This window comes from Diabrotica virgifera, chromosome 1, assembly GCF_917563875.1.
Source record: "Diabrotica virgifera virgifera chromosome 1, PGI_DIABVI_V3a".
NCBI classification, from domain to species: Eukaryota; Metazoa; Arthropoda; class Insecta; order Coleoptera; family Chrysomelidae; genus Diabrotica; species Diabrotica virgifera.
The window spans coordinates 303,931,993-303,951,695 of NC_065443.1; the positions used below are offsets into that span (position 1 = coordinate 303,931,993).

The window sequence follows — 19,703 nt, forward strand, 5'->3', positions numbered from 1 at the left end:
AACAAACTCTCTCCGTTTCACAAAAATTCTGACTAACCTTTTGTTTCGTCTTTACTTCTTCCTGGATTGCGTAGTCCTCGATTCTCCCACACGTGCTCCTATGATGTAGCGAAAGGTCCTTATCGTCCAAACTGCTTCACCAACAAACAAACAACGGGACTCGCTCGAAATCTCTATTCAGTTTTCTCTTAGCTCGATATCTTGTGCAAACTGATACCCACCGGCTACTCGTTCTAGACAGAAAACAGTAAACTCCTCGGACACAAGGAAAATTAACTTCTCAACTCGGTCAACGATTTCGTTTCACCACGATTCTGCTCGCAAAGGCCAATTTCACCACTTTACACCGACTTCTCACTTTTTAAAAACTGGACTGTACTCTCCAGATATTCATTACACAGTGACCATTTTTTCTCTCCTCAAATTCGGACTCAACACTCTCATCCCTTCCATCCATCTTTCTCCGCCAATCACAAATATCCTCTCTACCCACTACTTTCATATTTTCATTTCTTAGGAACCAATTTATTTTGTATACAACTTTTCCGTTTTGTTAAATTTCTAGGAGATATTAATTACTTTCGTTGTTTCAAAATGCTAAACAAAAGCCTTATATTCTAAACTCAATAAATTTGTTTACTGTCTCTCCTTCTCCGAATCATTTACAAATGTCCTATTGTCGATTCCAAAGCGAAATAAAATGTACTTTCTAATCTTCCCGCACCGTTGTCTAAGTCCGGCCAGAGAACCATTAACAAACCACCTTAACGATTTCACTTTCCGTGAAAACACTGTTTACTAACTAAGTTATAATATTTACAATTTTTGGTCATATACAGGGCGATGAAAATCTATGACCTCGTGGTCTCTGATATAAATTTATTTTCTAAGTTTTCCCATAAAAAATTATACACAATACTCATTCCTAATTTTATTTTATTTTTGTTACCATTCGCCATCTCCTCTAAGAAGGTCGGTAATCATCATGGAAATTCGCACTTTCGATACCGCTACTCTAAAGAGATTAGCAGAAGTGCAGTTAAACCAAGCTCTCAAATTCTTTAACCAGGAGATGCGTCTTCTTCCAGACTCCTTCTACTCTGAATTCTTCTTTGTATTATTAACCGAAATAAGTTATAATGTCTCAGGTATTTTAATTTTCTAACTTCAATTGTGTTAAAACCTCTCTTTCTTTTCCCATTCTTCTCAACACCTCAACATTCGTGACTCTATCTACCCAACATATTCTTATTATCCTTCTGTAGGCCCATATCTCGAAAGCTTCTAAGCTAACGGAAACATCTTTCTCTAATGTCCAAGCCTCCAACCTATAAAATAACACGGAGAACACGTGTAGTATCTCATAAGTCTAATCTTTAAAGAAATTGTAATATCCCTGCTACATAATACTGTTTTCGGTTTGTTGAAAGGATTTCTTGCCTGTCCTATTCTTGCTTTAATATCTACTGAGTATCCCTTATTTCCATTAATTATTGTACCCAGATATTTATATTTTTCAACTTTTTTCCATATATTATGTTTTCTTGGCGTTGTTGAGCTTATGTTATTACCATAAATTGTGTAAAAAAAAACTACTAAAATCCTTTATAAAAGGTATATTTTTTAAAATTCCCTAAAAAGGGCTACATCACAAAACTAGTTTTCGATCGGATGACCGATCATCACCAGTGCTGACCTAAAAACTAGTTCTGTGATGTAGCCCTTTTTAGGGAATTTTAACAAATATCCTTTTTATAAAAGATTTCAGTCGTTTTTTGTAATATATGGTATAGTATACAGCCAACTAAAAAACTTTTTCCTCGTGGATTCATAAATTGTATCTTTTTGTGTTTAGGGACAGTCCATTTTCTTCGCTGACTTCTACCGGAAATCTTCAAGATATTCCTCTAATAGAATAGTGTCGTCTGCAAACGGTATATTAACATATAGCCAAGTGTGGTGCAGGCATTACAAATTTTAAATGAGTAAAAAATTTTATTTAATGCGTGATACTTTATTTAAGGTTCCCGATTTGGTCTTCTACAGTCAAAAGTAGGAATATCGTCCATAATAAAAGATTTTGCGGTATCTCTTCACCAAAAAACAAAACTCCCAATCAAGTACAGCCCCAAGTCTATAATATCAGCAGTAGAAGGTGACGTATGGCTAACTGTGCAATTAGTAAATTAGGTGTATTTTTTATTTCTTTTTAATCAATTAGTAAGTAGATATAATTTTAAAATAACAATAATTAGTTTTATTTTTAACCTTAAAAATTTTATCTTTTGACGGCACATTGTTCATATAAATAAGAGATTTCGAAAAACAACAAACACAGTGGCAAATAATTGAATTTTGACGATGTTTTTGCTGTTCATTTTATTTTTGCTCCTAGTCATCTATGTGTATCAAAAATGGAATTACAATTACTGGAAAAGACGCGGTGTATATCAAGTAGAACCATACTTCCTCTATGGAAACTTAGAAGAATTTTCCAATGAAAACTTGTGCATCTCGGCAAAATTGAAAAAAAAGTTACACGACGAGTTCAGAAGTAAGGGTTTGAGGTATGAATGGTACTCCTTCAAAAGTACGCCTTCACGAAACTTACTTTTATGCCAATCGATCTAAATACATATTGTGAAGAATGTTCTACAGAAGGATTTTGGGCATTTCGTAAACCGTGGCCTTTATTTCAATAAAGAAATATCACAATATCAGGTGTTCAGAAATATTCTGAACATCTCTTCACGATGGAAGGTGAGAAATGGAAGATTTTAAGGAAGAAGTGGACTGCTGCATTCACAACAGGTAAGATATTTAATGCTCAACAATATATCTATCTATATTAAAATAATTCGCTGTACAACAAAATTACGAGCCATTTTATATTTCAGTTTGGTCAGAGAGGACGGCATTATTAGACGGCATTATCCGGGGGTGAATAGAAGCGTTGTATTTTCTCTTAACTTTAAAAATGCTGTGGAAAAATTAAAGAGCTGATTTTGTTTCCTATCTCTTTTCTTGTAAGAGCTGTAAACAAAAGCACTGCTGTGATGATTTTTTTAATTAAAAATATCAAACGCACTATAATTAACAAAACAAAAACAAAATTAACAACAAAACAAAACAATTCAATAGCGGGTATGCCCATCTCTTGCAGCAACGACTGCTCGCAATCTGTTTGGCATCGAATAAAGATGTGTTATCCTTTCCTAGGGGATAGCCCGAATTTCTCTACCAGAGCCATAACTGTACCAACTTTTCTAGAGGCCTAGGATGACGGCTAATAGCTTTTTTTAATTCATCCCATAAATGGTCAACAGGATTGAGATCTGGAATGCATGCAGGCCATTTTAATATTATCAATCCAATCTCTATAGGAAAGAAAATGTATACCAAAATTGAACATAATTGGAAAAGATAGAAAAAAAAAGTAAACAAAAGTAAACAAAAAATAAAAGGAAAAATCATTTTAATACAAAAAAAATATTGGTTAAAAAAGATAAAAAAAATGAGACAAAAAAAGACCAAAAAATTAATAAATAAATAAAAAAAAAGAATTATGAGCACAATAAAAAAATATAATAATAAAACAATAAAAAAAATGTTTAAAAAAAAAACAAAAAAAAAATTTAATCACTGGAAGTGACACTGGACAATACGGGAGAAATATAACCACTGGATTCGGAACTGGATATGGAACTGGATAATATTAGAAAACTGTGTACGAACATTAATATTATGTGATTTGCAAGTTTGCCAATTGTATAATGTAGAATTTTTTACCATACTGATATTGTATAAAAACATTAATATTATTGATATAAAATGTTAATAAATTTTATTTTTTTTATAAGAATCAAAGGTAAATATAATTAGGCGAATGAAGCCTTAGGTTTCGCAGTCAATGTCCCAACCACACACATACATCCAATCTCTATTTTATGAGTCCATCAGTGTTTTCATTTACAAAAAATGGTACAGCTCTTACAAAAAAAGAAATATTCGAATAATTCAAAAACCAAAATTTCAGCGATGCCTCCGGTATAATATGACTGGAGTATGAAACAAAATCAGCTCTTCCATTTTTCCACAAAATTTTGGAAGATATTCTTCTTTAGCGGCGAATCGATTGAGGGTAAAATTTGATTGATCCGCGCGCATGCGCACACCGACAGTATGGTATAAGTCGTTATACGGGCTCTGATTGGGTGTTGAAATTTTGAAATGATCTGTCAATAATTGTTCAATATGGAGGTTATCGGTAAACAAAAATATTGTATAATAATAGTTTTTATTGATGTGTGGACAGAAATAAAATCAAATTTATAATTATAGTGACTTTTTAAATAGTTTTGAAAAGCCGCAGGTACGTAATTCTAAATGTTTCAGTTGGAAATACCTAATAGTTGCAATACCTATCTATTTGGAAAATGTAAACAAAATAATGTAGTTACCTATTAGTAGGCAATGCTTTAATTTACATAATCTGATTACGAACAAACTTTCTACAAATCTTCATCTCATATATCGTTTTCTTACTCTATATTTTGTTGTATTTTATTTCGACAAAAATCAAACTAATAATTTTATTAAATTCATATAAATTTATGGTGTAAACGTTTAGTTTGTGTATATTCCCACATGACGTATACGCGAATGTGGTGCAATTTTAAATGCCGTCAACTTTCGTACGGCGCGGTGGACGTGAAGTGGGTTCAAGCCCCAAGCAAGTTATTATTTTTTTATTTTTTTTTTATAGATTTTATGATTGTAAGTATATTATTATATAATTTTTGAAGATATTCTTCTTTTTTGAAAATGGTAGATAAGAAAGTTAGTTTGATTTTTAAATAAAATAAGTACAAATAACCTTTTAAGTATATTTACTTCGTTTAAATTACCTATTATATAATAGAAGAATATCTTCTTACGTGCGTACAAAGTACACACGCATTCTTTTTTAAAGTTAGGAGAAAATACAACACTTTCATTCACCCCTGTATAATGCCATGCAAGCAATTTTTTTGTTTTACCGGAAAAATACCAAACGATGTCAATACATGTACCTACAAACTGGTGCAAGAATCTTAAAAATCGGAGCCTAAATAATAAAGTTATACATCGTCAAACTTAACAAAAATTTTGGGTGGCGGAATTTTGTGCCGGTGAGTGTATATGGTATTGATATTTTGATATATTGACATCCGATTTGGACGTCGAAACGTTAATAAAATCATTTTTTTAGTAAAATTGTGGCTTATATCCCATTAAAAATAGTTAATTGCAAAAATGCCACAAGAAAATAGCTTCAGAACAACATTGAAAAACGAGGTCCAGGAATAAGAACATCGTAGTTAAAGGATCTCAGATCCTGGTTTAATGCAACAATTGTGCAGCTTTTCTGCGTTACTGCAAATAAGATAAAGATTGCCATAATGATTGCCAACATTTGTCATGGATAGGCAAATCCAGAAGAAGAAGAATCGTTTCCAACCAAATTGTTTTGAGATGTTTTTTAATGTTTTTTAGAAATAACTGCAAGTAGAAAACAAATAGCTTATCATTACGGGATCAATGAACCGAATGCATGTTTACTGTAAATTTAGTTATACAGGACATATTTTTCATATAAATAACAATATATTTCGCAAAACAAGCCAGTTGCAAAGAATTGTATTTTGAACGATGTTTCTGCTGTTCATTTTATTTTTACTTCTAGTCATCTATGTCTATCAAAAATGGCATTACAGTTACTGGAAAAGACACGGTGTATATCAAGTAGAACCATACTTCCTCTATGGTAACCAAAAAGAATTTGCCAATGGAACTTTGTGCATCTCGGATCAATTGAAAAAGTTGTATGACGAGTTCAAAAGTAAAGGTTTGCGATATGGGGGGTACTATGCCTTTACAAAACCTACTCTAATGCCAATCGACCTGAATATTGTGAAGCATGTTTTACAGAAGGATTTTGGGCACTTCGTAAATCGTGGCATTTATTTCAATAAAACGAGATCACCACTTTCTGAACATCTCTTCACACTGGAAGGTGACAAATGGAAGAATTTAAGAGCAAAGTTGACTCCTACATTCACCACGGGTAAGATATTTAATGCTTTAGACTTTAGAATATAGGGCGAGGCAGATAACTGGCCTATTAGAAATATCTCGAGAACTAAAGGCAACAGAATCATGAAAATTGGAATAAAGGGGTTTTGAAGGATGATCTATTAAATGAAAATATTTTCATCTCTTTGCAACTTCCGGTTTTACCGGAAGTTGCTTATAACTTCGTTTTTTTAAATGGGACACCCTCTATATTTTTACATTTTTGGATTCTCTTCGATGTCTTCTTTCTTAAAATATAAGGTTTTGTAATATTATACAGGGTATTTTAAAAGATAATTACGTTTTTTTTATTAATTTTGTAGCAATATTCACACCCTGTAGAATTTTAGTAGTTTGACATCTAAAACTCTACTTAAGTTCAAATGATTTTTAATATACTCTACTATTGTTAAGAATCATTAGTATAGCTAAATTTTTAATTTTAGTATACAGGGTTGGTCGAAACTCGGAATGAGTATTTTCTGAGTTTTCTTAAATGGAACACCCTGTATTTTTGTATTGTACTGAAATGATATTTTATAGTACTTTTTTATTTCTTAAGCATTCCCTACACCTAACTGCTTTAATTTGTGAGTTATTGGTGATTCAAGCTAAACATCAATTGCACCAAAAAATACGTAAACTTTTATTAGGTTGGCCGTGAAAATACTCAATCCCAAATAGTTTTTCAGAAATAAATACATATTAATCCAGACTGGTCCTTAAAATTACCAATAATGGTTTAGCTATCAAAATACCTACGTAGTTAAGATTTTTGCTGCGATTAACAATTAAGCACAAATTAAAGCCGTTAGGTATAGGGAATGCTTAAGAAATAAAAAAGTACAATAAAATATCATTTCATTACAATACTAAAATACAAGGTGTTCCATTTAAGAAAACTCAGAAAATACTCATTCCGATTTTCGCCAAACCCTGTATACTAAAATTAAAAATTTAGCTATACTAATGATTCTTAACAATAGTAGAGTATATTAAAAATCATTTGAACGTAAGTAGAGTTTTAGATGTCAAACTACTACAATTCTACAAGGTGTTACTTTTGCTACGAAATTAATAAAAAAACTTAATTATCAGTAGTAATTGCACAAGAGCTCTAAAATTATTGAATTTTTCCCGAGTGTCACTTTGGCAGTTTTAATTTCACGAGCCGAAGGCGAGTGAAATTACGTCAAAGTGTCACGAGGGCAAAAATTCTATATTAATTTTAGAGTTCGAGTGCAATTTTTTGCGATTATTTCATGAATAAAACTGTTCAAAACCAAAATTTTATTGTAATTTATATATGTAAGTACCAATTAGTGAAATTAAACACACAGTTGTTATAAATATGTATTTGACGGTTGAAAGTCATCACTTTTATAATTTTTAAAACATTTGTCATTAATGTCACTGAATGTATTTTTTCGTAGCAACGAAGGGAATCTGACGTAATATGCTTAACGACGGGAGATTATCAAAAATGATCACCTTAATTTGCATGTCTGTAGCTTTCTATTGGTCAGAATCTCCTATGAATGAAATATTCTTTTAAAATACCCTGTATAATATTACAAAACCTCATATTTTAAGAAAGAAGACATCGAAGAGAATCCAAAAATGTAAAAATATACAGGGTGTCCCATTTAAAAAAACGAAGTTATAAGCAACTTCCGGTATAACCGGAAGTTGCAAAGAGATGAAAATATTTTCATTTAATAGATCGTCCTTCAAAACCCCTTTATTCCAATTTTCATGATTATGTTGCCTTTAGTTCTCGAGATATTTCTAATAGGCCCTTTATTTGCCTCACCCTGTATATATTTGTACCATTTTACATCTATTATTATGGTAAATAATTTGATCTTAAAATTTTTAAATGAAGTAAAGAAACACAGACGTACTCACAATCATTTAATTTACTTCGACGACCGGTTTCGATCTCTACAATATACAGATCATTTTCGGGTCGGCGTTACAAGTGATTAAATGATGCCGTTACAAGGGATGAGTTGTAAGTTCATCAATAACATTTTGAAATGTCCAAATTATGCTAGTAGGATAGCTAGGTGAGGGACTGGGTAGGCGGACAGGCTTCGTAGGTCAAAACACAGTGAATTGGAATGGATCCTGAAGGCAGATGTGTTATGTGAAACAGAGATATATGTATTAGCTATGAGAAAGACAACGTTTGGATGGAAAAGTTCGTAAATGCACCTAAAGTGCTGATTGACTCTGTGTATGCACTTAACGATTGTAAAGGTCTTTGCTCTTAGATGTTTTGAGCTATGGGCAAAGGTCGAAGTGAGGAAAAAAAATTTATTTAATTATTTTAAATTTCTCAATGTAAGTGGCTACACCCTGTAATTATTAATTCATTATTTTTTGAATATACACCATCATACAACAGCTTAAACAAACCCCCACCCCCTTTCTCAGAACACCTTTAAAATTCTCCAGTTTTAACCAATATTTTAACTTGACCTCTCTGTATCAAATTAATTAATTTTCCTATATTTCTCTACATTTAAAAGAATTTCTAGTGTTAGGCACCTACATTGACACAAACGAACTGACATCCCTCAGTCCTTCGACTAGGAACAATGAAATCTTACAACTGATTCCTATTTGTCTTTTTTCCTCACTTCGATCTTTGGCCATAGCTCAAAACATCTAAAAGCAAAGACCTTTACAATCGTTAAGTGCATACACAGAGTCAATCAGCACTTTAGCTGCATTTACGAACTTTTCCATCCAAACGTTGTCTTTCTCATAGCTAATAAATCTATCTCTGTTTCACATAACACATCTGCCTTCAGGATCCATTCCAATTTACTGTGTTTTGACCTACGAGGCATGTCTGCCTACCCAGTCCCTCACCTAGCTATCCTACTAGCATAATTTGGACGTTTAAAAATGTTATTGATGAACTTACAACTCGTCCCTTGTAACGGCATCATTTAATCACTTGTAACGCCGACCTGAAGATCATCTGTATATTGTAGAGATCGAAACCGGTCGTCAAAGTATAATTAAATGATTGTGAGTACGCCTGTGTTTCTTTACTTCATTTAAAATGAACTCACATATGCAACCCATTCAACTTTTAAAATTTTTACTTATTGTTTTCGTAGAGACTGTAATTCTTCTTTGCTTTGTACCTTGGCTGTAATGTTTCTCATTTCTAATAGTCTTTATTTATTTATCTACCAATCTTACATTAGCATTACAGAGATACGCATGTGTTTTCTATATGGCAGAAATAACTACAATATTTTTAATGTTTTTAATCGTACCTAGGGGCCGGCTCGTATAAAAGAATTATAATTTGGGAAATATTTAGGAATGTAAAATGGAAAAATACTATATTTTGTGAAATTTTTTTCGAGTTTGGCCCTGCATATTTTAAAAAAGTAGCAAAATTTACAATGGCAGTACAATTGGCAACACTGTTATCCTACATCACTACACTGCCAACTGAATGTGACTTCCATTATAATCAACTATAATTATTTTGTCACGTCTCTATGCCCATTAACTTATTTTTTTTTTAATATCTTAATTTATTTTAGATATTTCAACTATTACTCATTTTGGAGTTTTGAGTATTTTCAATACACAACCGTTTTTATTTTCTTCTTCTTCGCCTTAAAGTGCATTTTCCTCAATGGAGGTTGGCTATTACAATTTCAAACTTTTCTCTGTCTTCAGCTGTTCTTAATTTAGCACTATCCATTGTCGGATGTTTCTCAGCTACGATATAGTCTTGTCCATCCTAGTTCTCTCTTTCTCTCAATCTTTCTTTTCATTATTGGTGCATATTATATCTGAATATGTGACTTAGGGATGATGTTTTTCTAACTTATACTGTGTTAAGAAGTTCTCGTTCCTCGCCTATTATATTCAGCACTCTTAGATTGAGGTATGCGATGTCCATATAATCTTGGATATTCTTCGATAGGTCCACTTTTCAAAGGCCTCCCATTTATTTATGGTGGATGCTTTAAGAGTCGACCTATCAACTGCATAGATAAGAGTCGACCAGACGTAGCATTTTGATAAATGTATTGGAAATTCGGGTTTTCTTCGAGAATCATATAGCAGACATTTGAGTTTTTCGAAAAATTTTCTGGACTGTTCTATAGCATTACGCTATAATTACTATTTCTGCTAATTTTATTTTTTTCTTAATTTTTAATTATTATTTCTCAAAATCGAAACGACGTTAGTCATTCAAAATTCACATGTAAATAAAAACGGAATGTATCCTTCACCATCTGTTTTTCGTTTGTGCGGTGTAACAAACTGCACCCTCATAAATTAAGTACTATATCAGACAATTGTGTCAACAACTTACTAATGCATTCAAGGGCGTTTTATTAAAACTGCAAAAGTATACGCCAGACCTAAATGATTTATTGTCATCTCGTCAGAGGGAAGAAACATAAACATATTATCGTTGTGGTTTTCTTTTTAGTCACGACACAGCTGGTGAACGATTCACACACCAATCGTTCGGCCCTTTTCCGAAATTTAAGCGCAATACCTTTTTGTACCAAAATAAATAAAATATTTACCGTTCGTTTTATTACAGTCATTTCAATTAATTCCGTCAACATCACCACCGGAATATTGGTGACCCCGACGTGATTCTCGATCCTATGTATTCTCGATGTATGTATTCTATGTATTCTCGAGCCTATGTATTTCTAGATCAGGATTAAGGCTGTTCTCGATCCAACAAACCAGGTACTTGAACATGTTGACCTGTTCTAAAATGTGTCCGTCTATTGTGCAAGGTTGAGGTACATCGTGATTTCTTCTAATTGACACCTCTTTGGGTTTCTTAATATTTATTTTCATATCAAATTGATAACAGACCGAGTTGGTCCTGTCGACGAGTCGTTATTGATGCTGTTTTTAGACGTCATTCACCTTGATCTATCCTAGGAATCCTCCAGTGTTTCTTTAAATAGAAACTCGGAAAGATTAACCCATTCGCTGCCCTCGAAGAGGATGTAACTCAGCTAGGAACCATTTTGTTGAACGGCACCTAACTGTAGTGACCATATCACTCGTTGGCGCGTGAACGGCACCTGACTGAAGTTAACACTTCACGCTCTGGCACATGATCGGTAGCGAATGGGTTAAATAGCAGGAGTGACAAAACACTTCCTTTTTCTTAAAATTTGTCTTTACCACAAAATCAATTGTGGTTACCTTTTAACTTAAATAGACCTTCAGTAAAGGTACGTTCAGAAAAGTACAGGTACACTTGTTCGAGTTTCCTGTAAAAGGTCCGGTGTTACAATAAAAAAAAGTTCTTCATACTTTCTACATGTAGATTTATTAGAATATATTTTGTTTTCAGGAAAGATGAAAATGATGTTCCCAATTTTGATAGCATGCTCTGAAAACCTAAAAGATGTTGTAGACAAGCATGCTGTGCTCGACGATGCTGTGGATATCAAAGACATAATTGCTAGATTCACAACTGATATTATCAGCTCAGCTGCATTTGGCATTGAATGTAACAGTCTCAGAAATCCTGATTCGGAATTCAGAAAATTCGGCAGAAAAATATTTGAACTGGGAAAGTGGAAGCACTTAAAACGACAAATGGGCAATAGTGTTCCTAAATGGTTTCTGGACACAATACAGATGAATCCAGTAGATCATGAAACTGAAGACTTCTTCATGGAAGCAGTACGAAGTACAGTTCGCTATAGAGAAGAAAATAACGTATATAGAAAAGATTTTATGCAGCTCTTGTTAGAACTAAGAAACAACGGAAAACTATCGGATGATCAAGGTGTTAGTTCGGTAGGCAAAAATGATTGCAATAGTCAGTTTTTATCGCTGAACGAGGTAGCTGCTCAGTGCTTTGTCTTCTTCGTAGGTGGTTTTGAGTCATCTGCAATGACAACTACATTCACTATGTTAGAGCTAGCCAGAAATCAAGAAATTCAAGATAAGCTGAGAACCGAAATAACTACAGTATTAGAAAAATATGACCAAAAGTTAACTTATGAAGGCATAATGGAGATGACTTATTTAGATAAAATTGTTCATGGTAAGTATGTCATTCTTTTTCGTACAAAAAAGTTCCAAAAGCACTATGGGCATTTTCACGGCCAATGTAACTGTAGTGTAAAACTTCACGTATTTTTTGTTGCAACTAATGCTTTGCTTAAAGATTTACGAATAACGCACAAATTAAATAGGTCCGGATCCCGCGTATGAAAAAAAAGTTGATTAATAGCAAGCTGAAAATTTGTTAATAGCTTAAGGGTATCTAGTCGGACAAACTTTGATATATGGGAACACTGGAACAGGGTAAGTTTTAATAATTGTGGAACAGGTTAAAAATTTGGAACGGTCAGACCACGAAAACGGCACATGTATTTTGTCCGACAGAACAGACTTAAACTCTCCGAACAGAGATTAATCTCTCATGCAAAAATCAGACTGCTATTTATCACCAAATGGGCGTTTTAATGAGTGGAACATGTAGAATATGTCAAATGACAGGAATTATGACAGGTGATAAATAGCAGTCTGATTTTTGCATGGGAGTTTAATCTCTGTTCGGAAAGTTTATGTTTGTGAATTTACTGATTTTAATTTTGATGTGAATGTACTTATTTATTTATTGACGAATTTTTAAAATACAATGTAGGTATACCCCAAAATACAGGGTGTAACAAAAATATAGCAGTTGATATAGCAGGGATTTTCCCATTGATTTTTTTTTAAATATAGGTCATAAATTTAATCGCATATTCTGGTACCAAAAAAAAGTTCGATTGAACCTAACTTACCTTAGTACAAATGTGCACGGAAAAAAAGTTACAGCCCTTTGAAGTTACAAAATGAAAATCGATTTTTTCCAATATATCGAAAACTATTAGAGATTTTTTATTGAAAATGGACATGTGGTATTCTTATGGCAGTAGTATTTTAAGAAAAGATGATAATCAAATTTGGACACCTCATAAAAATTTTATGGGGGTTTGGTTCCTTTAAACCCTCCTAAAGTTTTTTGTACGTTCCAATTTAATTATTATTGTAGCGCCATTCGTTAAACACAAGTTTTTAAAAACTTTTTTGTCTCTTAGTACTTTTTCCAAAAGTCAGTTTTTATCGAGATATTTGAATATTTGTCAAATCCACCACATATTTGTATATGGTAAAGTACGATTATGGAGACTTTGGAGTAATAATATGAAAATTTATTTATGAGTTACATTTTTAAGTATATCGACGCTGCCAAGCCAAAACGGCATAAACGCCAAAATGACCACTTTTTAGTTAGCTGCACCAAAAAATAGGATTTTAATTTCCGCACCAGACAGTCAACGCGGTATAACCCCAGACAAAATGAAATAGGGGTAATATTGGTTTAAAATTTTTATAAACGCCAGTCTAGTCACGCACGTGAACACTGACGTGAACACCGATTGACATAATCGCCAGTGCCCGTAAGATTATCATTGTGTACAGTTCGGTCCAGTAATAATAGTAAAGGTATGTATTCTTACAATTTTTATGGATAAGTAACATGATATTACTTACCTTTGCAATATTTTCAATTTGTATTGATTTTTGAAGCGTAAATACACTAAAATTCTCTAAAAACTATGAGGCGTTTATGCCAAAACCAAATATTTACATCGTGGTTGACACAAGCGCCATTCCTCAATGGTATTCTTATGGAGGTTTCTTATTTAAAAATTGCGCAAATAAAAAGTTTATTTTCAAATTTTCTATTGTAACTTTGTACTAGTGTGATGAACAATTCATTTTGTATTACAGCATATAGTTCAAATCAATATTATATAGCTAAAAATGACGATCGATTTTTGGCGTTTATGCCATTTTTTTGTTGCAGATGAATAGCAGAAGTAAAAAAATAATGGCCTTACTAAATTACAATAAAACATATACCGAAGCAGTAAAAATGATATACAGACTGACAATAATTCCCCTATATTCCCCTTAGAGGTTTACGATATTTATAATGCCAACATTGCAGAAGCTTTTAGCAATGACATTATCATCTTTGAGGAACCACCAGACGTTGCAGTAGAAGAAGAAATATTAGCAGCAGATAATGGTTTGGGTGCCGGTATAAGTAGTGATCAAAATAAGGAAAATACAAGCAATCAAATCAATAATGATGTTAAACCAAATATTGACAGTGATTATGAATTAGAATTTGCTATTATTAGATATACGCTTCTATTTGCAAATTATTTACTATTAAGTATTTCATCCTAGCATCAAAAGTATGTTTAAAGAATTTAGGGTATTTTTTTTAACTTAGAATGTATTTTTGGTTTAAAAAAATAAAGTCTATCAAAAATCTTCGTAATTTCATAATTTTTCTTGTTGGCATAAACGACAAATTTTAATTTTCGTTTTTTTTTTCATTAATGGCATATATCCCTTTTAAGCGCCATATTGGCTAACCTTACAACGATGCGATCGACACAAACGCCAGAGGTAAGTTTGGCATATTCACCAATGTTATATCTTAATTGGACATAAGCGCCATTTTCTAGTTTTTAATTTATTTCAGACAGTATTTTCAGCTACATTCATGTTCGCAAAATATTAAAATTTGAAAAAAAAAATCATCAATTTTTTTGAGTCACTATGCATATAAGCAGAATTGGTAAAAATAAAAATAATCAGTTTATTGTGTTTCCTGAAAAATCAAGTTAATGTCGTTTATGTCGTTTTGGCTTGACAGCGTCGATATTTTGAACCATATTAAAAAAGAAGCCACATCTCGATAAAAGATGCTTTATCAAAAAAATACAAAGAGGCAAAAAAGTTTTAAAAACACTGTGTTTAACTAATGGTAACGCAGTAATAGTTTAATTGGAACGTACACAAACATTTGGGGGGTTTAAAGGAACAAAACCCTCATAAAATTTGTATGTAAACATATTAAAAAAGAAGCCGCAACTCGATAAAAACTGCCTTATCGAAAAAATACCAAGAGACAAAAAAGTTTTAAAAATATTGAATTTAACTAATGGCACCACAATAATAATTTATTTGGAACGGACACAAAAGTTTGGGGAGGTTTAAGGGAACAAAACCCCCATAAAATTTTTATGGGGTGCACAAATTTCACTATAATTTTTCTTTAACATGTTCTTTCCATAAGAATGCCACATGTCCATTTTCAACAAAAAATCTCTAATGGTTTTCGATATATTCAAAAAAATCGATTTTCATTTTGTAACTTCAAAGGGCTGTAACTTCTTTTGTGTGCATATTTGTACTAAGGTAAGTTAGGTTCATTCGAACTATTTGTGGTCCCAGAATATGTGGTTTAATTTATGACCTGTATTTTTGTTACACCCTGTATAATTTATTACTATTCATTTCTTTTCTCTAATTCAACCGTTTATTAATATTTCTTCACTGCTTATATCATTAAAACATAGTCTCACTTTACAATCAATTACTTTCAACTGAATTTTACTTCCTATCTTTCTTTCTACTCTATTTCTCCACCCTTTAATTTATATCTCAGTTCCATGTACCTACATTGTTGTCTTTCAATTCACATTTATTACTGTCTTTATTATATGACTGCTAATTTAATATTTTAGCTACAACTTTTTAAGCTTTCTGATTGGTCTTCCCTTACACGACCACTACTCCTTTCATTAAAACATCTAGAAGTACTGACCTTAACAAATTAGGTTACAGCTGCACATCACCATCTAACATACATAATACACATTCTACCCGTCTTGATCCAAACGTTGTCAATCTTACATTAACACATACATTAATAAATAGAAGTCTTTTATAATATATAAATAAAAACAAAATCTTTTAATAAATAGAAATAAAAATCTTTAAAACCATTAAAACCATCAAATTTTTAATAAATTTAAAAAATATGACATTCACTAAAGTTTACTTCACAAACACAATAACAGGCACATATTTGTTGGTTGTCTCTCAACAACTATCTCTTCACCCTCAAGAACTCCCAAATCCATAAACTTGTTTACCTTTGTAACATTTCCCGTCTATTCCACCATATCCCGTTAGCATAACTTAAGCAATAACATCATGTTAGTGAATACTGAGGTAGTAGCTCCTTGTATCCGAATCATTTAGTGATTTGTAACCGTTGACCTGAAGATGCTCTGCATAGTTTAGAGAGCGAAACCGGTCGTCGGAAGTTACAATAAATGATTGAGAGTACGTCTGTCTTTTACTTCATTTAAAATGAACTCTCACATGCAACCCATTCAACAGTTTTTTTTTTGTTTTTAGAAGCATTAAGATTGCATCCTCCAGGATCAGGAATAGGAAGAATTTGCAATTCTGACTACAAAATCCCTGGCACTGATCTACTCATTGAAAAGGGAGTCAGGGTTTTAGTTCCGATTCTGGCTCTTCACAGGGATCCGGATCATTATCCAGATCCCGAGGTATTTGACCCGGAACGTTTCAATGAAGAAAACAAAGCAAAACGTCATCCTTTTGCTTATATTCCTTTTGGAGAAGGGCCTAGAATGTGTATTGGTAGGTATCATAATATGCGTCTAGTTGTTTTTGTAAATATATACTCCGTCTAATATACTTACCGTTGCACGTCATCCACGTCATAGCCCGTGACGTCACATGATACCAACATGATAACCCTTCTAGGTACTGTAGTATGCAAAAGTAATTACCGAATAGAACGTGGTTCCAGCCATATAATTATTCAAGAAAATACATCACAACTATAACACGTCTTCGTTTTGGTCACGCCTGTTATCCCACACATCTGCATAAAATTCGTATTCTCGAAAATGATCGATGTCCAAATTGTGATAAAAAAAGGTGATTTAGATCATATTTTTTGAAGTTATACTTCTTTACGATCGAGAGTGAAATTTTATAATTGCCTAGGGCGTGGGCACACAGACAGTATGTAGTTCGTTGCTAATCTTTCAAGATATGTATGTATCAGCGCTGTCAGCGCAAATAAGTCATTAAAAGGATATATTAGTGTTTTTAGTAAATGTATTATTTATTATAATTTTTGTGTCTTTGGATTTGTCTTCCTCGACAGTAAGATAATAAAATATCTAGGTATAACATTTTTATACTTCACTTCTTGATCTATTTGTCACCGTGTTTTGTACTTATATCCGAGAGGTCACTTGCAAGGGCTCGATAGCTCAGTTAGTAGAGCATTGGACCAGAGATCGAGAGGTCCTGGGTTCCAATCCCGGATGATTCATATTTTTTTTTAATTTTTGGTTGTTTTCATAAAAAAATTTTCAAAGTGGTAGGTAAGAAAGTTAGTTTAATATTTAAATAAAATACAACTAACCTGTTAAATATATTATTTATTTCGTTGAAATTATATAATAGAAGTATAACTTCTTACGTGCGTACCAAGTACACACACATTCTTTTTTTTTGAATGCCAAAAATATAAGAAGGAAACAGATCGATTTATTCAACAGCTACATAGACTTAAGATACCAGCTCCGTTTAATATAGCTCCGTATCTTAGCTAATGGACAAGATAGTATGTATAATGCATTGGTGATGTTTCTGTCAAGTACCAAAATAGTTTTGTGGTGTCGAGTATTAAAAGTATATATGTGTATATGTGTATGTATATAGAGAAAATGTGGTGATCAACTTGGATAGTCCATAGCAAGGCAGCTTTCGAATTGAGTAGAGAGCCGCTGAAGATAAAAACAAAGAAAAAACTTGCTATGGAACTTTGAGGACCTCACCGTCTTGTTTATTATTATTCTTACATTATTGTCATTAAATTTTTGTAGATCGTTTTTGAACACACCTATGATGTTGAAAGGAAGCTATAATTAGCTTACCTTAGCTTAGTACCATCTTTTATTTTCAGTACTTAAATTACGTCTCAACAGCTAATGCTGAACTAACTTTTCTTCGTTATTGATATGTTATGGACTTTACATGGTCTTTAAATATTTATCCTTCTTGATATAGTAGTCATGTTGTGACTGGCTGATTGACATACAGTCCATGTCATTAAAAAGAAGTATTTGTTTTATTATATTTATTGTTTTTATTATTTACTTTAACGTAAGATTATAACTTAATTCTTGTTTTCTATTTCTAAAGTTTTTATTTATTTACATTCAATATTAATTTGTTTAGGCGCTAAGATTATGGTAGGGGAGCCCAAGCGGGGATTTTTGCAGTTACTCGAGCGCGTCAGATTATCATATGGCGAGAAACCTGGTACACTGCAGATGTACCTCTACCATATATTGGTTCTTAACACAGAGGAGTTCGTTAAGGGGGGCCCGAAAAAACAAATATATCCTTAAAAAAACTCGAAATTGTCAGATTAAGATAAGGTAAGTTAAGTACATGCAAAAGAGTGTATATTTAAAAAATTTGACGATTTAAGCGGGGCGTAAGGAAATGGGTGAGCCCCAAAATTTCACAAGAAAAAAGCGAATAATTCGCGAAATTAATGACAGATCGGAAAACTGTAAAATAAACTTATTCAATATTTTTGAAAAATCTATCGGATGGCATCAAACACAACCCCCCATGGGAGTGGGGTAGGGGGTTACTTTAAAATCTTAAATGGGAGCCCCCATTTTTTATTGCAGATTTGAATTCCTTACGTAAAAATAAGTAACTTTTATTCGAAACATTTTTTCGAATTATGGATAGATGGCGTTATAATCGGAAAAAACGATTGTTGGAAATGAAAAATTAAATTAAAAAATGGCAAGCGACCACTAAAATGGAAAACTTTACTTAACTTTTTTTGGTTTTAGGACCTACTCTTCATAACCCAATAGGTCCTCAAAGCGCTCGAGTGACTGCACATTTGGCATACTTTGCTCCCCTACCATTAATAGATTAACTTATAATTACATATTACGGAACATTAAAAAAAACTTAAATTCAGTATTTAAAACGTAAGTATATTTAAGGTAGAAATATACACCACAGCTTTGACCAACTTATATTATTTCCTATGAATGTTTTTAATTTCAATGTTTTAAATTAATCAATTTGACATTTATGTCAAATTTCCAGTAAAAGCTTACAGACTTGTCACTAGTGGCGCTTGCGAATTTTTAAATATCCCCTCTACATACGAGCTCACAGCGTATACGCTCTGAGCTTCGCTGGTGTCGCTCCTAGCGGTTACTAATTCAACTTTCACCGGTAATTTTTAAATTTATTATTTAATTGTTATCGCTTAATATTTACAACGCTAAAAAGTAATTAAATTGTAATAGATTTTTTTAAGATTTTGCTAATCATTTTGACGTTCTATAGATGAAATATTAATTTCTTACTTCGGATACTTTCACAATTATCATGTAGATGGCGCCAAGATTAATTTATAATTACATATTACAGAATATTAAAAAACGCAAATTCAGTATTTAAAACGTAAGTATATTTAAGGTAAAAATATAAACCACAGCTTTGATCAACTAATATTTTTTATAATTAATGTTTTTAATTTTAATTTAAAATTAATCACTTTGACATTTATGTCAAATTTCCGGTAAACGTTTACAGACTGGTCACTACTGGCG

The 19,703-nt window shown here is 32.3% G+C and overlaps 2 protein-coding genes across 2 annotated transcripts in view; both read left to right on the plus strand.

Annotated features, from left to right (window-relative positions):
- The window catches only part of LOC126878549 (uncharacterized), a 30,955-nt gene extending 28,704 nt beyond the window's left edge, over positions 1–2,251 (plus strand). Inside the window, exon 9 of the mRNA XM_050641326.1 lies at positions 2,024–2,251. Coding sequence (XP_050497283.1) covers positions 2,024–2,190 — 167 coding nt within the window. The 3' untranslated portion in view covers positions 2,191–2,251. The remainder of the gene's footprint in view (positions 1–2,023) is intronic.
- A 3,425-nt stretch (positions 2,252–5,676) lies between these two features.
- Positions 5,677–19,703, plus strand: part of LOC126878553 (uncharacterized) — a 48,240-nt gene continuing 34,213 nt past the window's right edge. The window contains exons 1-3 of the mRNA XM_050641337.1: positions 5,677–6,106; positions 11,486–12,187; positions 16,423–16,674. Of these exons, the coding sequence (XP_050497294.1) occupies positions 5,692–6,106; positions 11,486–12,187; positions 16,423–16,674 (1,369 nt within the window). The 5' untranslated portion in view covers positions 5,677–5,691. The remainder of the gene's footprint in view (positions 6,107–11,485; positions 12,188–16,422; positions 16,675–19,703) is intronic.